Genomic DNA, 13,546 nt, shown 5'->3' on the forward strand with positions numbered 1-13,546 from the left:
CACTTAGTTTTCAAGAAATTAGTTTGTGAATTTATATTTTACAAGCTTTTTAAGAATACATAGCGGTATAGGTTTGTCCTAATGTCCATCATGTCCGGAATCTACCAAAATTAAGCAAACGAAAGGTTTCATTAAAAAGTATGGAAGAAAAGGAAGAAGAGGAAATTTTACAAGCGCCTTTGCTAATTTCGACGGCCTTAGGAGAAACCTTCATTTAATATCAATCGACGATTATGAGAACTGGAATCCCAATTATTTTCTAGACTAGACTACTACTAGACACACCAAGGTTGCTAATTGTTGTTAGTTTGGTAGCTAATCAAAAGAAAAAGCGTCCAAAAAAGGTACAAAAAAAATTGGTTTTGTTTTCTACTTACATATACTTAAAGAACGTCACTAAAATTTGGAATAACATAACAATAATTTTTCCTTTGAAATGAGGGTATTAAATTTGTTGAAGGTGGGATGAACTGTCTAAATATTACTTGTATATTTCCAATGATGATTCCTATGATTTATATTTTTGAACTGAATAATTCAACTTGAAAGAATTAACTGGGTACTGTAATTAACCAATTAAAAATAAAGTTCAGACTTTTAACATGGCGGAAAACCACACCACAAAATAAATTCCAATTAATATTTTTACCGCAATTCGATTGTCCGCATTTCGATCCTCATTATTCCTCACACATAAGCGAATACATTAATTTAAGTATTTCAGTCGTCACCAGCAGTGACTTTATCACAATATACGAGGTAGAATAAAAAAATAACCGACCTAAAAATGATAGGAAAAAAAAGCAATATTGAGTGCGTGTCAAAGTTCTTTACATTAAATATCCAAGGTGTTAAATGGGATTAAATTTAAAGCTACAAAACAAATTCTCGACTTTAACTCAACAAAATTTGCTCTTAATACAAATTTTAACCACCTACATGAATACATAGGACGATTAACTATTTTTCTAAAATTTTGTTTCAGAACTTCGTAAACAAAATCTTTTTACTACCAAGCGAAGCTGAAATTAGACTTGCTAATTCATGAAGACCCTTATATTATGCCAATGTGACAGTTCATCTATTCATCATTCATCACCATTCATCATTCAAGGAAGCTGTGAAGAGACGAGCCTGGATAAAGCTCTATAACTATGAAGGGACTCTCTGGTTTGCAGTAACAGGACATGTAGCCAACCGGTGGGCTACCAAGGTCATACGAAGAGATTTGTTCTCTCTTATATGAGAGGGTTTGAAATTTTTTATTTTCCCGCTTAAAAAAATATGGCCAAAGCGTTTTCTTAACTATTCTGAAAAAGTCAACAAATCTTTCAAATGTTTCTAGACCTAAATAGATAGAATTCTAAAGATGAGTTTTAATCTCACATGATTAGCGACAGCCTAAATTCTGTGAATGGCCTTAAATGGAGAGAACTTTTGTAAGAGAATTCTGGTTGCGGACGAAGTTTTTTACGCGTCAACGGTGTTAATGACTTCAAAATAAATTGCCGCGATTTTAAATCTAAAGCAGAGCATGACCTTTTTATATGATCAAGCTCCAGATTATTTAAATCGGATAGTGCGACTAAAACTAACAGTTGTCACCACATTTTAACCTTTGTGAAGTTTTGTTATTATCATATTTATATAATTAGAAAAGATAGTTTTGGTTAGTAATGTAATAATCATTATTACAAACTGAGAAAAGTGGTTACGTCTCGGATGCAACAGAAAATCTTATACAATTTAGAAAGTTATTGTCATACTTAATCTCAAAATACTGAAAGCAGCTTGTCAGCTGTGTCAAAAAATTTAATAAATATGACAAATAGTTTACAAAGGTCTTCCGAAAGAAATTCTTGAATAAATGCATGAAAGAGTAAAACGGTTAAACATTTTAGGAAATTCAGAACGTATACCTAAAACTTATTTAATACATTGTTAAAAAATAGTTACATTTTTTCTTTTACCTATTTAGTAATTTCGAGATCCTCGCATTTTTTCACCAATGCCAGTGGTGTCGTCTTGACGTTTGATAGTTTCATTCCAACAATACAAGAAAATTTTGAATTACTGCTAATTTAGCTTTAAAATGTACGCAAATTTTATGTAGATTTATAAAATAAAATCCGGATTCCATTTCATGTTTCACAATTTATCAGGCTAATTGTGAATGCGTGTTTACTACGCTACTCCGTAAATCATAATATTTAATAAGCCACTTCAAACTAATGAAGAGGTATTTTTACTCATCGGATTAAGGTGTTTGTCCCTGTTAAAAATTACTACAAATGTTACAATCTACTTTCCGGGAGCGAAAATTTCGTCAGAAAGGTAGGATGACATTTTTTTATAAAGGATAACCAAGGTTTCTGTGATGTAAATAGAAGTGTCAGTTTCTATATTGGATGGATACTTTGTATTGTTCATGTTGTATTCTAGGTAACAAGAGCAATAGCTGTATATTGTAAACATGTCTCCAAATTTGTTTTATGGTTACATCGGCATTCAGTCCTTTTATTGAGCATTTTTTGTATCCGATACAGATACATCCTGCTGCTATGTATTTATTCGCAGGTCATTTTGGACGTATTCATATTTTTCCAAGATACTTCTTTTGTTAAGATATGACGTTATTCCTATTGTTTTGTTTGGGTCTTAAATAGAGATTTCCTGCCTATTATTTTCGATTAGCTGTTCTGTTTGGATGTTTCTATCTCAGGTGTTTAAGGGATTTTTTTGCTTTGCTAAACAGAGTGGTACCATTTTTTAAAATTTATGTTTCCTGGTTTATTTGCATATAGTTTTCGAGACAACAAACAACAATTTTTGAAGATTTTTTAAAATGAGAATTTGCAGGCAATTTAGCCAGTATTATAATTATGAGTTGAGCACCAACCATTGTACTTAAACCCCTAAAAATGGAAACGTATCGCTACTTGTTTAGGTAAGAATATATTTCACTCTCCAAACAATCAAAAGCAATTTTAAGTATATTAATAATCACAAAATAATTATGTTTAGAAACCAATAAGTTGTATTTTTTTTATGTATTATGTTTCTTTTCAAATATATTTTTATCATTGTTATTATAACATCAGTAATTTTTTTATTTGCCACTTGTATTTGTGAAATGTAAATCGTAAATTAATCAAATCGCTTCAAGATATACTTATGACATTCTCCATATAATATGCACGTACCCGATATATTGCGGCAGTAGACAACAAGAATATTAAACAAGTGAATCTTCCCTAAGAAATGAACAGTGTTCTATTAAACTAAATTCCGACGAGGCACAAATCATTTCATGAAAAACTGTTTTGGTCACTCGTCCGTGCGGCAACAATCGATAATCATGAAAGCCAATTTAGCTCTAGTGATTGTAACCTTTGCTAGCTTGTCGCTCGCCGAAGAAGTTTTAAGGGTGTCCGCTCGAGATTCATATTTAGATGCGTACAAAGAATCTCACAGTGAATTAGTTAAAAATAAAGATGCGGATAAGAAAAACGACAGGACCTACAACGTAGATCCGCAGTATCCTGTGTATTCGGGACCGTCCGGTCCATCGGGAGGTGAACAATTTGGTCCAAATCAATACGGTCCTCCTAGCCCTCCGTATAGACCGCCTGTATCTCAGTATGGTCCCCCTGCTGGTCATTATGGTCCAACGCCACAGTATGGCCCACCACCGGAAACTCAGTAAGTGTTTGTGATCCATCTATAACTGGTGCTTGGTTTAGATTGTCGCTCGGTAAATTTTTGGTTAGAGTAATCACTAAAGAGCCAATTAGGGCGAAATTAACAGTACCTTAATATTGTCAAATGTTAAGGAAAATTTATTGCGAAGCAATTGCAAAACCAATTACTGATGGACATTCAGCACTTACAACAAATGTTGCAATCGTAACCTATATCCCGGACAACAGTGAAATATACGTTAAAATGTTTAAAATATCTATGCAAAAATGACCGAATCAGGTGAATATGGCATTACCATTAATAGGGGCTAGCCAAAATAAAATGCGGATTGTGCAAAACAACTTTATTGCACTCTAAAAAAACAATACTCTTTTGTTTCCTAATTCAAAACTGACAAAATAAAAATATTAAAAAAGTAACGTAACATTTTATAACTTAAGTAATAAATGAAAACAAATTATGGTCGTTCATTACACAGTTTGTATTAACAGGATACTATTTTTAGTACATGGTAATATAGAAAATTTTGATTTGATGTCTGCTAGAGGCCATTCTTTGAAAGAGTCGGACAAAGGGACTAAATAAAAACTAAGCAACTGGGAATCAATAGAGTACTCATAAAATTAAAATCGCAACTAATAACATTTACAAACCATAGTATACAGATCAGTTCTTAATGACGTTTTTTACAAGTATTCTTTTGATGTATTTGTTACCATCGGCCAATCTCACTACATATCAATGTCGACTTCCCATAATCCGACATCCTTCTGTGAGCTGGGATACGCACACCGAACGTGAAAATCTTTCCAAAACTGTAAAAAAACTGTCTTCATGGTATTATTTTAAAAAGGTCTTACCCATTAAGAACCATTATTCTGGCAATGGTCATACGAAATGTTTTTCTAATTTTCATCTTTAAAATTACATGCCCAAATATTTCAGTGTTTTTTCCGGTCACCCGGTCAGTATATCTAAGATTTTGTTTTTTTGTTCAGAATCGCCATGTATAAAACAAATCTTCATAAATACAAAAAATAGGTAAATTCAACAAATATGCAATGGTTCTGAAACCACTCTTTTTTATTTCTCATTTTAGCAATAACTCTTTTTTTGCTTATTTTTCTGGTAGGAACTTTAACGTTAACTACTCAGTAGCGGTAGTACGATTCCAAAAAAAAGTTTTAGATAAAATATGAATTATTAAAATATTAGAAAACATCCTATCGTTCCCAAACCCGTGCGGTAATATCCTGGAAATGCCTGAAGTGGCTCGGATTCATGGGAAACAAAATTGACGTGGTGAAGTGATGCTTCCCGCACACTAGATCGGTGGGTAATCAGGCATTTTACAGACGGGAGTAGAAAAACGGCATTTAAGTCACAAGCGGAGCGAGTGTTTAATAAACGAGTGACTCAAAAAGTTTACGAAATGTGTTGAATACTAAGTATACTTTATCAACGATCGTTAGTTCTTGGGTACATTTTTGCAAAACAAGACTAATAAATTCAATGACACGATGGTCAGAATTGACATAATCTGTGGAAAACGAAACTGCGGTAAAATGTCACTTTTCGCACGCTAGTCATCATCATTTTAAAAAGGGTTTGTTCTAAACAAATTTATTGTAATTTATGCTAGTATGGTAGTCTCATTGTTTGTTTCTTAACGCAAATAGTAATCTAAATGGCCGACGATATGTAATTCTGCAAAACAATTTGTAGATTGGTTTGGTTTGACTCTGCCCAATCGACAAAATTGTAAAGCCCTAGTTCAACCACAAAACATTTAGGTGTAGGTTTCTAGAAAAGAATTTTCGATAGAAATTTTATTTTATCTCAAAATATATTTTTAATTTGAATTGACAACTTGAAATGAATGATGAGAATTGCTGTTTTCCAGGTACATCGTTCCTAAGTGTCTTGCTATTTATAAATTTTGACAAGTGTTGTATATGGAAAAGGGAGTAGAATCCAGAACGTAAAATTTATAAACCTATTAAAGAGACAGTTATACCGAAATTTGATTAGAACAAAAATTGCTTTGACATTTTTGTAGCTTTATTCAAATATTTGCACTGTGGTAGAAATATTTTTTGATTGCTAGACACTAAAATAAAAAAGAAACTTTACGTGTTCATTTTAGATACGGTCCTCCCGGACCGGTATATGGAGGTCCTCAATCCGTTCAAGTGTTTTATGGCATGCCTCACGCCATGCTAAGCTTATGGGACAAACTTAAGTGGAAACTTGATCTGTTCACTATTGGAAAAATTTTACTAAAGCTGGTAATTTTCAAAAAAATCGTCAGTTTGATAGCCATTTTGTGTCTGCTGTTATTTATTCCCGCATTAAAAAAAAAGGGTAGCTCAGTTCTGGGAGATGACGGCGAAGGAGATGAAAGAAGCATTTTAAAATCGACGGTAACAGGTAATATATATCCCACCGGGAACTTTTCGAAATACGATGTTCAAAAAAAATATCTTTAATTACTAAGAAAATGATCCAAATTGCAGTTTTACATGAAAGCGCGGTAATACATTGACGAACATTTTTCCGAAGTATAAATGTATGACTGTATCGTTTGCAACGTTGCAAATACTCGATATACTAATAGATAAACTCAACCTGAAGCGTAAAAACTGTAGGATATGCTATAGCATATGATTCGCATAAAAAGCATTTCAAATTAAGTTGTTAAACTTGCCCTTGTACTAGTTCGGTTCTGACTCTTTCTTTGAGAGTTTGAAATTAGGATCTCTGAACATAAAACATATCTAGAAAATTTCCGACTAATTCCAAAACGCAACAGGGTTCAATTTAAGATAAGGTGTCTTTAACTTTTGCTTTGTGCTATCCTTTACATTAAGTGACTTAAATAAAACCCAAAATATCTAAATGACTTATTCGATGTCTACGGTGGATTAAATTGTTTAAGTTCAAATATCATTTAAGTTTTAAATGGTGTAATCTCTCAGATTAAACTGACTAATTACATTTTCAGTGGAGGACAAATTAAATAACATAGCAAACTTCGTTGATGAAGCAATTCAAAAGTATTCTGAGAAGGAGGAGCATATGCCCGGATATTGTTCGAGTTCTTATTGTCAAGCGGAGAAAATTCTCAAGAGACTAGATAAGAAAATGTATAAAAAGTAAGTATATTTCATTAACTTTGTTTATTTTGTTTCGTTCACCATATGTTACTAATATTCTTCTTAGTTGCTTTATTAATTGCCATATAAAATACAACAAAGTATATACACAAATAAAAATGGTTTTGAAACGGAATTAAACGATGGACTTAACTGATGGCAAACCGTAGGGGAAACATCAGGCTATTTGTAAGGAATACTTTTGATTTTTGGATCTGAATTTTTAAAAGTGACACCTAGTGTACTCCCGATCATTGCATTATTGGGTATTTTACTTAGATACAAAATTATAAGGAAAAGAGTGAAAATGTTTAAAATAATTTTACTTTATATTGCGAATGAAATCGACATTGGAAAATATTATATTATCGTTTAAGTACTGAACAAGTAATTAAGCTTTAGTAGCGTTTGTTTGATTCTATTGAAAAACCTGTCAATTCTTTAATTAGATACTTGAAAACAACAAAGTTTAACTCTATCCTCTTAGAAATTATAGATGTTAAATTAATTTTGATTTATATGATTCATCGCAATTTTTGATACCACTGTATAAGATATACTTTTGTACTAGAAAGATTTTGGAAAGATTACTCTGTAGACGAGTAATACTCCGGCCCATCTTGATTCGCCCACCCTGTGTAGCTAGTTTCAATGTTTTATTTTTATATAATCTTTTTTCTTCCTCTTTCCTCCAATACTAATATTTTCTGTCACAACAGTAGTATATAAAGATGCACATAAGATTTTAAATATTGTTCATTCTTTTAGGTTGATGAAGTTGTATTCCAAGGAAATGGTTCACTCGTCCGACTAATTAGGCTTCAAGCTGCGAGGAATACTTGCTTCGTTTGATAAAATTAATGAAATCTACGCCATCGGCTTCCTGAATTTAAAAACAAAACCACCGAGTAATAATTAAAATCTGAAAAATATATCAAAAGCAGAGAGGGTTTCCGATCATCCTACTTTTTAACGATCAAACGAAGTCTTAAGCTGTTTTCCTAATTAGGGGATCGGCCTTGACTTGTCTAGTTGGATAAATTAGGATTTGATAATTTTTCATTAACCTTTTATTTCGCTCAATTTGATCAACTTTTAATAGGTATACTTAAAATTTTGGGGGTGGATAAGTGCTCTTAAGAGTTTACTGCCTGGGGGATGTAAATGAATTGCAAAATATGCGATACCTAGCTCCAAGTTATTATATTGGTTTTGTTTTTTTTTTTAATTTTGTGTGCCACACTGTTCTGTTGTTTTTGGGCAATGTGCGTTGTACATAGCGTCTATTTATTTTAAATGTTACTTATTTAATTTATCTAAATAAATTTGGTTATTTTATAGAAGTATTTATTTTTTTGTCACACTTAAATTAACTTTTGTATAGTCGAAGTTTTATATATATTAAATTAATTTAACTTTTCAGTTTATGACATTAAAGTTCATGAGCTACTTTATCTAGAGTGAGATAGATAGTGAGATTTTTGTTCAATCTTCAATTTCGCATAATTCTCGCACTTTTTGCATAAAGATAAACCCTTGAATTTTTTTGATATTTATTACTAAGGTTACTTGGTTAGTTTAGGTGTTACCAACAAGGATAAAATCTCTATATCAATGGTAAATGCGTATATGGACCGATCAGAACTCCTACACTGTAAAAAGGGTAAAGAAATATATTTGCACTTATTATATTACATTGTTGCGAAAGAAATATATTCAAATTTTGCAAAGCCAGCCGTCGGCAGATAAAGAAACATTTTATTGCCGTTTATCCTAATTTTCGAGGGAAATCCTATCGAGAATAACTTCGGATTTGTAAAGTCGAATAAAAAAGGATTCCAATTTTTGTTGATTTTTGCGCTTTAGTCATCCGTAGGCGCATTCTATATCCCTATGGCCCTCGTTCCTTTTCAGTCTAAACCGGTAGTATAATTCGGTCGTAATTATAACAACCCCAATCAAAATAACAAACGCGCTCACGACTAGATAAAAATTAAATTAATTTAAATTAGCAATAAGAATCTCATTTCAGGTTATTTTTTGTTTCTTCTATTTAAAGAAATCTTCTGAAGCACAGGCTCTTTGCAGTCGAGAGTTCTGAGTGCGAGACCCTCCAGGACCGAAAGTGTCAGTCTAAGAAGACACCTCCAAATCATGGGAGGCGTGCGACGATATGTAGGCTGTTTTTACAAAAGGAGGAAACTCCTGCTTCCCACCACTGACTAAGATTACTGGACCGGAAGGTGTGAATGCAGCCTCATCAAGGACAGCAGATAGAGTAGGAGTAGGAAAGCAATCTTAACGTATATCTTCACACACTAAAACATAAATTACAAAACTGCAAGAGAAAATTCACAACATAATTTAAAATATGTATCCAAGAATAGGGAAAAAAATGTGTACTCTCTACTTTAAATATGCCCAAATATGTACTGATCAAATTATTCAAAGTGTCACTTCGAGGCAATTCGGGCGTTTCCGATATTTTAGTCATGATGGAATTATAACATCTGTCAGGACTGACGGTAGTTCTGGGAACATTGCAAGCTACTGGAGAGATGTATTCTTGGCGTTTTGCAAAAATGTTAAAATACCATCAGTGTTTAAGAATACATGTTCTTTTTTTCTGTTAGCGATATCTTATAAAGTGTTCCTTTTCCATAAAATAAATAAACCTCCGCTTTAAACTTCCCAAAATGCAAAAAGTTTTTTACTGTGTTGAAAGTTTAGCTTATCGGCTTCAGTTTATTAGGTTTCCTTCCCAAATATATATTAAACAAATATGTACATTAATAACGAGTTTCCACACGCTACTGGGATTTAACAATGCAATACCGAGAGCGGCAAAGCTAAAATCCATTTTAAAAATCAAATCTCATTGCAAGAGGTTATTTGTGATAGTATGAAATACCAGACGGGTAATTAGATTTATATTATGCGCTCCAAATGGCAAAATGTGTGTAGGTAGGTGCATTATCGAATTATTTTGTAGAGTTTTATGCCGTCAAATATTTATTGGACATTAAATGGAACCAAATGACTATATGTTTGGGGTTTATACGATTGGTGTTATTGGTTTTGCTGTCGTCATGTACTAAGCAGATAATGACTGCTGATCAAATTAAGCAAGAAGCTGCTAAAACTTACCTCTAATTTTTCATTGTTTAATTAATTCTTTATAACTGCCCGAAGCTCACCGGAACGAGTGTCTAGCAAAACAAGTAAACGAAAAGGTTTATGAAAATGTTGCATGCTATACTAGTACTAGTAGATTTTGGGTACATTTTTGCAAAACAGAACGTCAAAATTTCATACAATTAATTCAAATTATTAATTCAAAAATATCCCCAGGTGTTTGATTTGCTAACTTATTCAATATAATCGCCAACAATACCTAACCTTAAGCCTAACTTAATATTGTGAACATATTGCCTTAGATGCAATTGTGCCATATAATTCTGGGCCATGGTTTGATGTATCTCTGACCCCTGATTACGGTAATATCAGGCTACGAGTTCAGAACTGTTATTGTTAACTCTCCGTTATATACCATGTATGCCGAGTAGTACTAAATATTTTAATATATTAAATATAAATAAACATTTTATGGTAAGCTGAAAGATACAAAATCCTTTATTTTTATAATGGAGTATCAAGTGATACATTACGAAACTTAATTGATTATAAAGCTGTATTATAATCTTTTCAAGTTGTAATTCAGCGTGTACCTTTCTCTGTAGTTGGGGTTTACCTATAGAGTATTCTAAATAAATGAATAAATAAAAAAGCGGCAACGTCATTAAAAAATGGGGACTTTTAGAAACCAAATGTAGACCTTTGTTGACTCTTGAGTCAGTTTCTGCACTGCCTCGTGTTCAACCGAAAAAATACAAATTATAAAAGTTAATAAAACGTTGTTTTTATATCCCCTACTTTAAAATATCAATTATGCATGCATCAAGTGTGCAGGATATGTCATTTTAAGACGTCAGTTTCGTCGTGGTGGCTGAAGTTAGATTTGGATTATTTACTTTAATTTAAAAAACGTATTCCTTGCGAATTAAATAAAACGAATATTTGGTTATTTCATTATTGGGGGTAGTTTTATACCTTCCCGACCGCTTTAACGTGGTTGAGTAGTACATCATTTTGAAGCTCTCCTAAGTGGCTCTTCAATGTTCTAATTCAGTATCTGGGACGTCAGCTTTTTTTGAGATTGCGAATTAAATAAAACGAATATTTGGTTATTTCATTATTGGGGAAGTTTTATATCTTCGCGACCATTTCATGGTGGTTGAGTAGTACATCATTTTGAAGCTCTGCCAAGTGGTTCTTCAATGGTCTAATTCAATATCTGGGAGAACGTCCGCTTTTTTTGAGATTCTGAAATAAATAAAACGAATATTTGGTTATTTCATTATCGGGGGTAGATTTATATATCCCCGACCGCTTCAAGGTGGTTGAGTAATACATTATTTTGAAGCTCCCCAAGGTATCTCTTCAATGGTCTGGTTGAACATCTGGGACAACTTCAGATATTTTCGAGATCGCGAAATATTAGTTAAATTATTATTTGCTGTGATATGAGCGGAGAAGGTGTTATTTTCTGTATAGCGACATTGCATATAGTTTTTGAGAGTTCCCTTACAATATTTCCGTGCTTAATTTCCCGGCATTTCCACAGGAATGCGTTTTTTTAGTTACGGGAAATAACGAACTGGTCCACTGTAATATTCGCAAATCCGAATCCAAATCTAACTTCAGCCACATGTTTCGTCGCAATGTTATTTTGACGTTTGTCAATTATGACGACTAGGCCACAGTCTTTCAGTGAATCTATTCGTGATGAAAAAGTACAATACGCAACATGTTGATAAACTTCTTCAGTGACTCGTTATGTTTGCTATGCTTCGCTTGTGACAAATGAAACTACTGACTAAAATAGAGTTTGTGACACCTGTTGTATTATATGTTATTATCCCAACTTACGCCTACGGTCGATAGTTTAAAATCAACGAACCATTGAAGCACAGCTGAAGCTTAAAGGGTTAATAATTATTAGTGATTATTACCCATTACCTAATACGGATTGGATAATAATTTATTTTTAGTCTCTCAAATGGACTTTTTGTTCGATGTCATTCCGATTTTTCTGCCCACTAGCCGGCAATTGACGTCTCCGGTTCTTCGTGCGGCGGACAAGTCGCTGCCCATCAGCATCACCTTTACGGCCGGCGCATGTCGACGACGCCTATAAAGACAAGCCATCGGCGTCTCGGCGCTCACAGACGACGTCTCTTCTACGGCATCCGAACAGGCGACGCTCTGCCTATCCGGAGCCGATTATAACGCGTTCATCCCCCGTTGCTATAAGCTCGACGCGACACCGGCGTCTCCAGTGTGCCACAACCTGTTGAATTCCGAAGAGTTACCCATCCCGCGAAGAAGCTGACTTTTCGCCAAACTTTCCACGACCGAATAAGAAAAGGGGTAGTTTGCAAGGTAAGTTTCATTCGCTTCTATTAAACGTTATATTATCGACAAAATGCATAAAAGTCGATTTTTATCGATTTTGCAATCAAAACCTTTGGATACATTTTTACGATCGCCGTATCGTTAATACACTTTTTATAATAAATTTCAAAATAATAAGGTTTTGATTGTTAAATAACTCATGCAACTGCTATATAAAAAAAAACTACGATTGGCACTATGATCTGTATTTTAAGCCTCGTTTATGAATAGAACCTTATGACTCTCCCGAAAGTACAGTAATTTTATCAGAATATTTATTATTAGAGAATATCCGTTGGAACCTCTTGGATAGGTATAATACAATTAAACAAAACGATGCGATGATATTTTTGACCCGTATTCCAATTATGTCATCAATAAAAATGTATGTCTTTTACTTTTATTTTTATAACCAACGTTTTAGTAACCCTGATGAATTCGATATTATAAATTTGGGGCAGAAAGAGGAGTTTTTGTTCAAACACAGATAAAGAAAAGTATTCCAATAAGGCATAGAGCATGATAAATGTAGCAATTATTAGTAAGTTTCTGACATAACGTCAGCCGTGGTAAAACGTAGAAAATATTTCTCAACTTCCACTTTCCACAGCGGTTTGGCTTCTTGCCTTGGTTATGATGAGTTGTGACTTCTTTTTTTATTTATTTGTGGCCCTAGCTCTATACAGGGTGTCCAGGATAAGTTGATGTACATGGGAATATTGGAAGCAGATACAGCGTCGCTTAAATGGAAGGAAAGTAGCGTATATGTATTCCAAAAAATAATCTAGCTTTGTTTTATTTTAAATCGATACACTTACAGGTGAAAAGGAAAATGCCCATTTTTGAAAAACCACAACATTTTCCTTATTGGAGCTGAAATGTTCAAATTTTCAGGATACGGGTAAAAGGATATAGCGATGCTAAAAATGGCGTCAAAAAATAATTACATCTACTATGTTACGTACGGCCGAAGTCAACTTTTGTTTTTCTTATGGGCGCCATATTGAATTTCTACATTTCCAAAATCCTCTTTAAAAATATTTTTCAACCATGTGTAACATATTTGTGTTTGATCAAGATAAATAAGATTTTAGGACAGTCGGCTTCAGTTTTAAAACACATTTAAATAAACGAATGGACAAGAAAGGAGTCAATAAAATTGAAGATAGAGGATC

General features: G+C 33.2%; 2 protein-coding genes across 4 annotated transcripts in view; both read left to right on the forward strand.

Moving 5' to 3' along the window:
- Window positions 1–3,326: 3,326 nt before the first annotated feature.
- Window positions 3,327–7,671, forward strand: LOC132697109 (uncharacterized). Its single transcript, XM_060662400.1, has 4 exons — window positions 3,327–3,702; window positions 5,849–6,132; window positions 6,707–6,857; window positions 7,626–7,671. The coding sequence occupies exons 1-4, from the start codon at window positions 3,359–3,361 to the stop codon at window positions 7,669–7,671; spliced, it is 825 nt and encodes a 274-aa protein (XP_060518383.1). The 5' UTR covers window positions 3,327–3,358.
- Window positions 7,672–12,156: 4,485 nt separating this feature from the next.
- The window catches only part of LOC132697401 (diuretic hormone 44), a 97,699-nt gene continuing 96,309 nt past the window's right edge, over window positions 12,157–13,546 (forward strand). For all 3 annotated transcript variants that reach the window (XM_060662885.1, XM_060662888.1, XM_060662889.1), the window contains exon 1: window positions 12,157–12,359. The gene's annotated coding sequence lies outside the window, so the exon portion shown is untranslated. The remainder of the gene's footprint in view (window positions 12,360–13,546) is intronic.

Source organism: Cylas formicarius, unplaced genomic scaffold (assembly GCF_029955315.1).
Source record: "Cylas formicarius isolate icCylForm1 unplaced genomic scaffold, icCylForm1.1 PGA_scaffold_1__22_contigs__length_36826433, whole genome shotgun sequence".
In the NCBI taxonomy this organism is placed as follows: Eukaryota; Metazoa; Arthropoda; class Insecta; order Coleoptera; family Brentidae; genus Cylas; species Cylas formicarius.

Coding starts and splice junctions, on each gene's coding strand:
- LOC132697109 (XM_060662400.1), top strand. CDS start 3,359: ATGAAAGCCAATTTAGCTCTAGTGATTGTAACCTTTGCTAGCTTGTCG. Junction 6,133..6,706: donor TTTAAAATCGACGGTAACAG/GTAATATATATC, acceptor TTACATTTTCAG/TGGAGGACAAATTAAATAAC. Junction 6,858..7,625: donor GATAAGAAAATGTATAAAAA/GTAAGTATATTT, acceptor TCATTCTTTTAG/GTTGATGAAGTTGTATTCCA.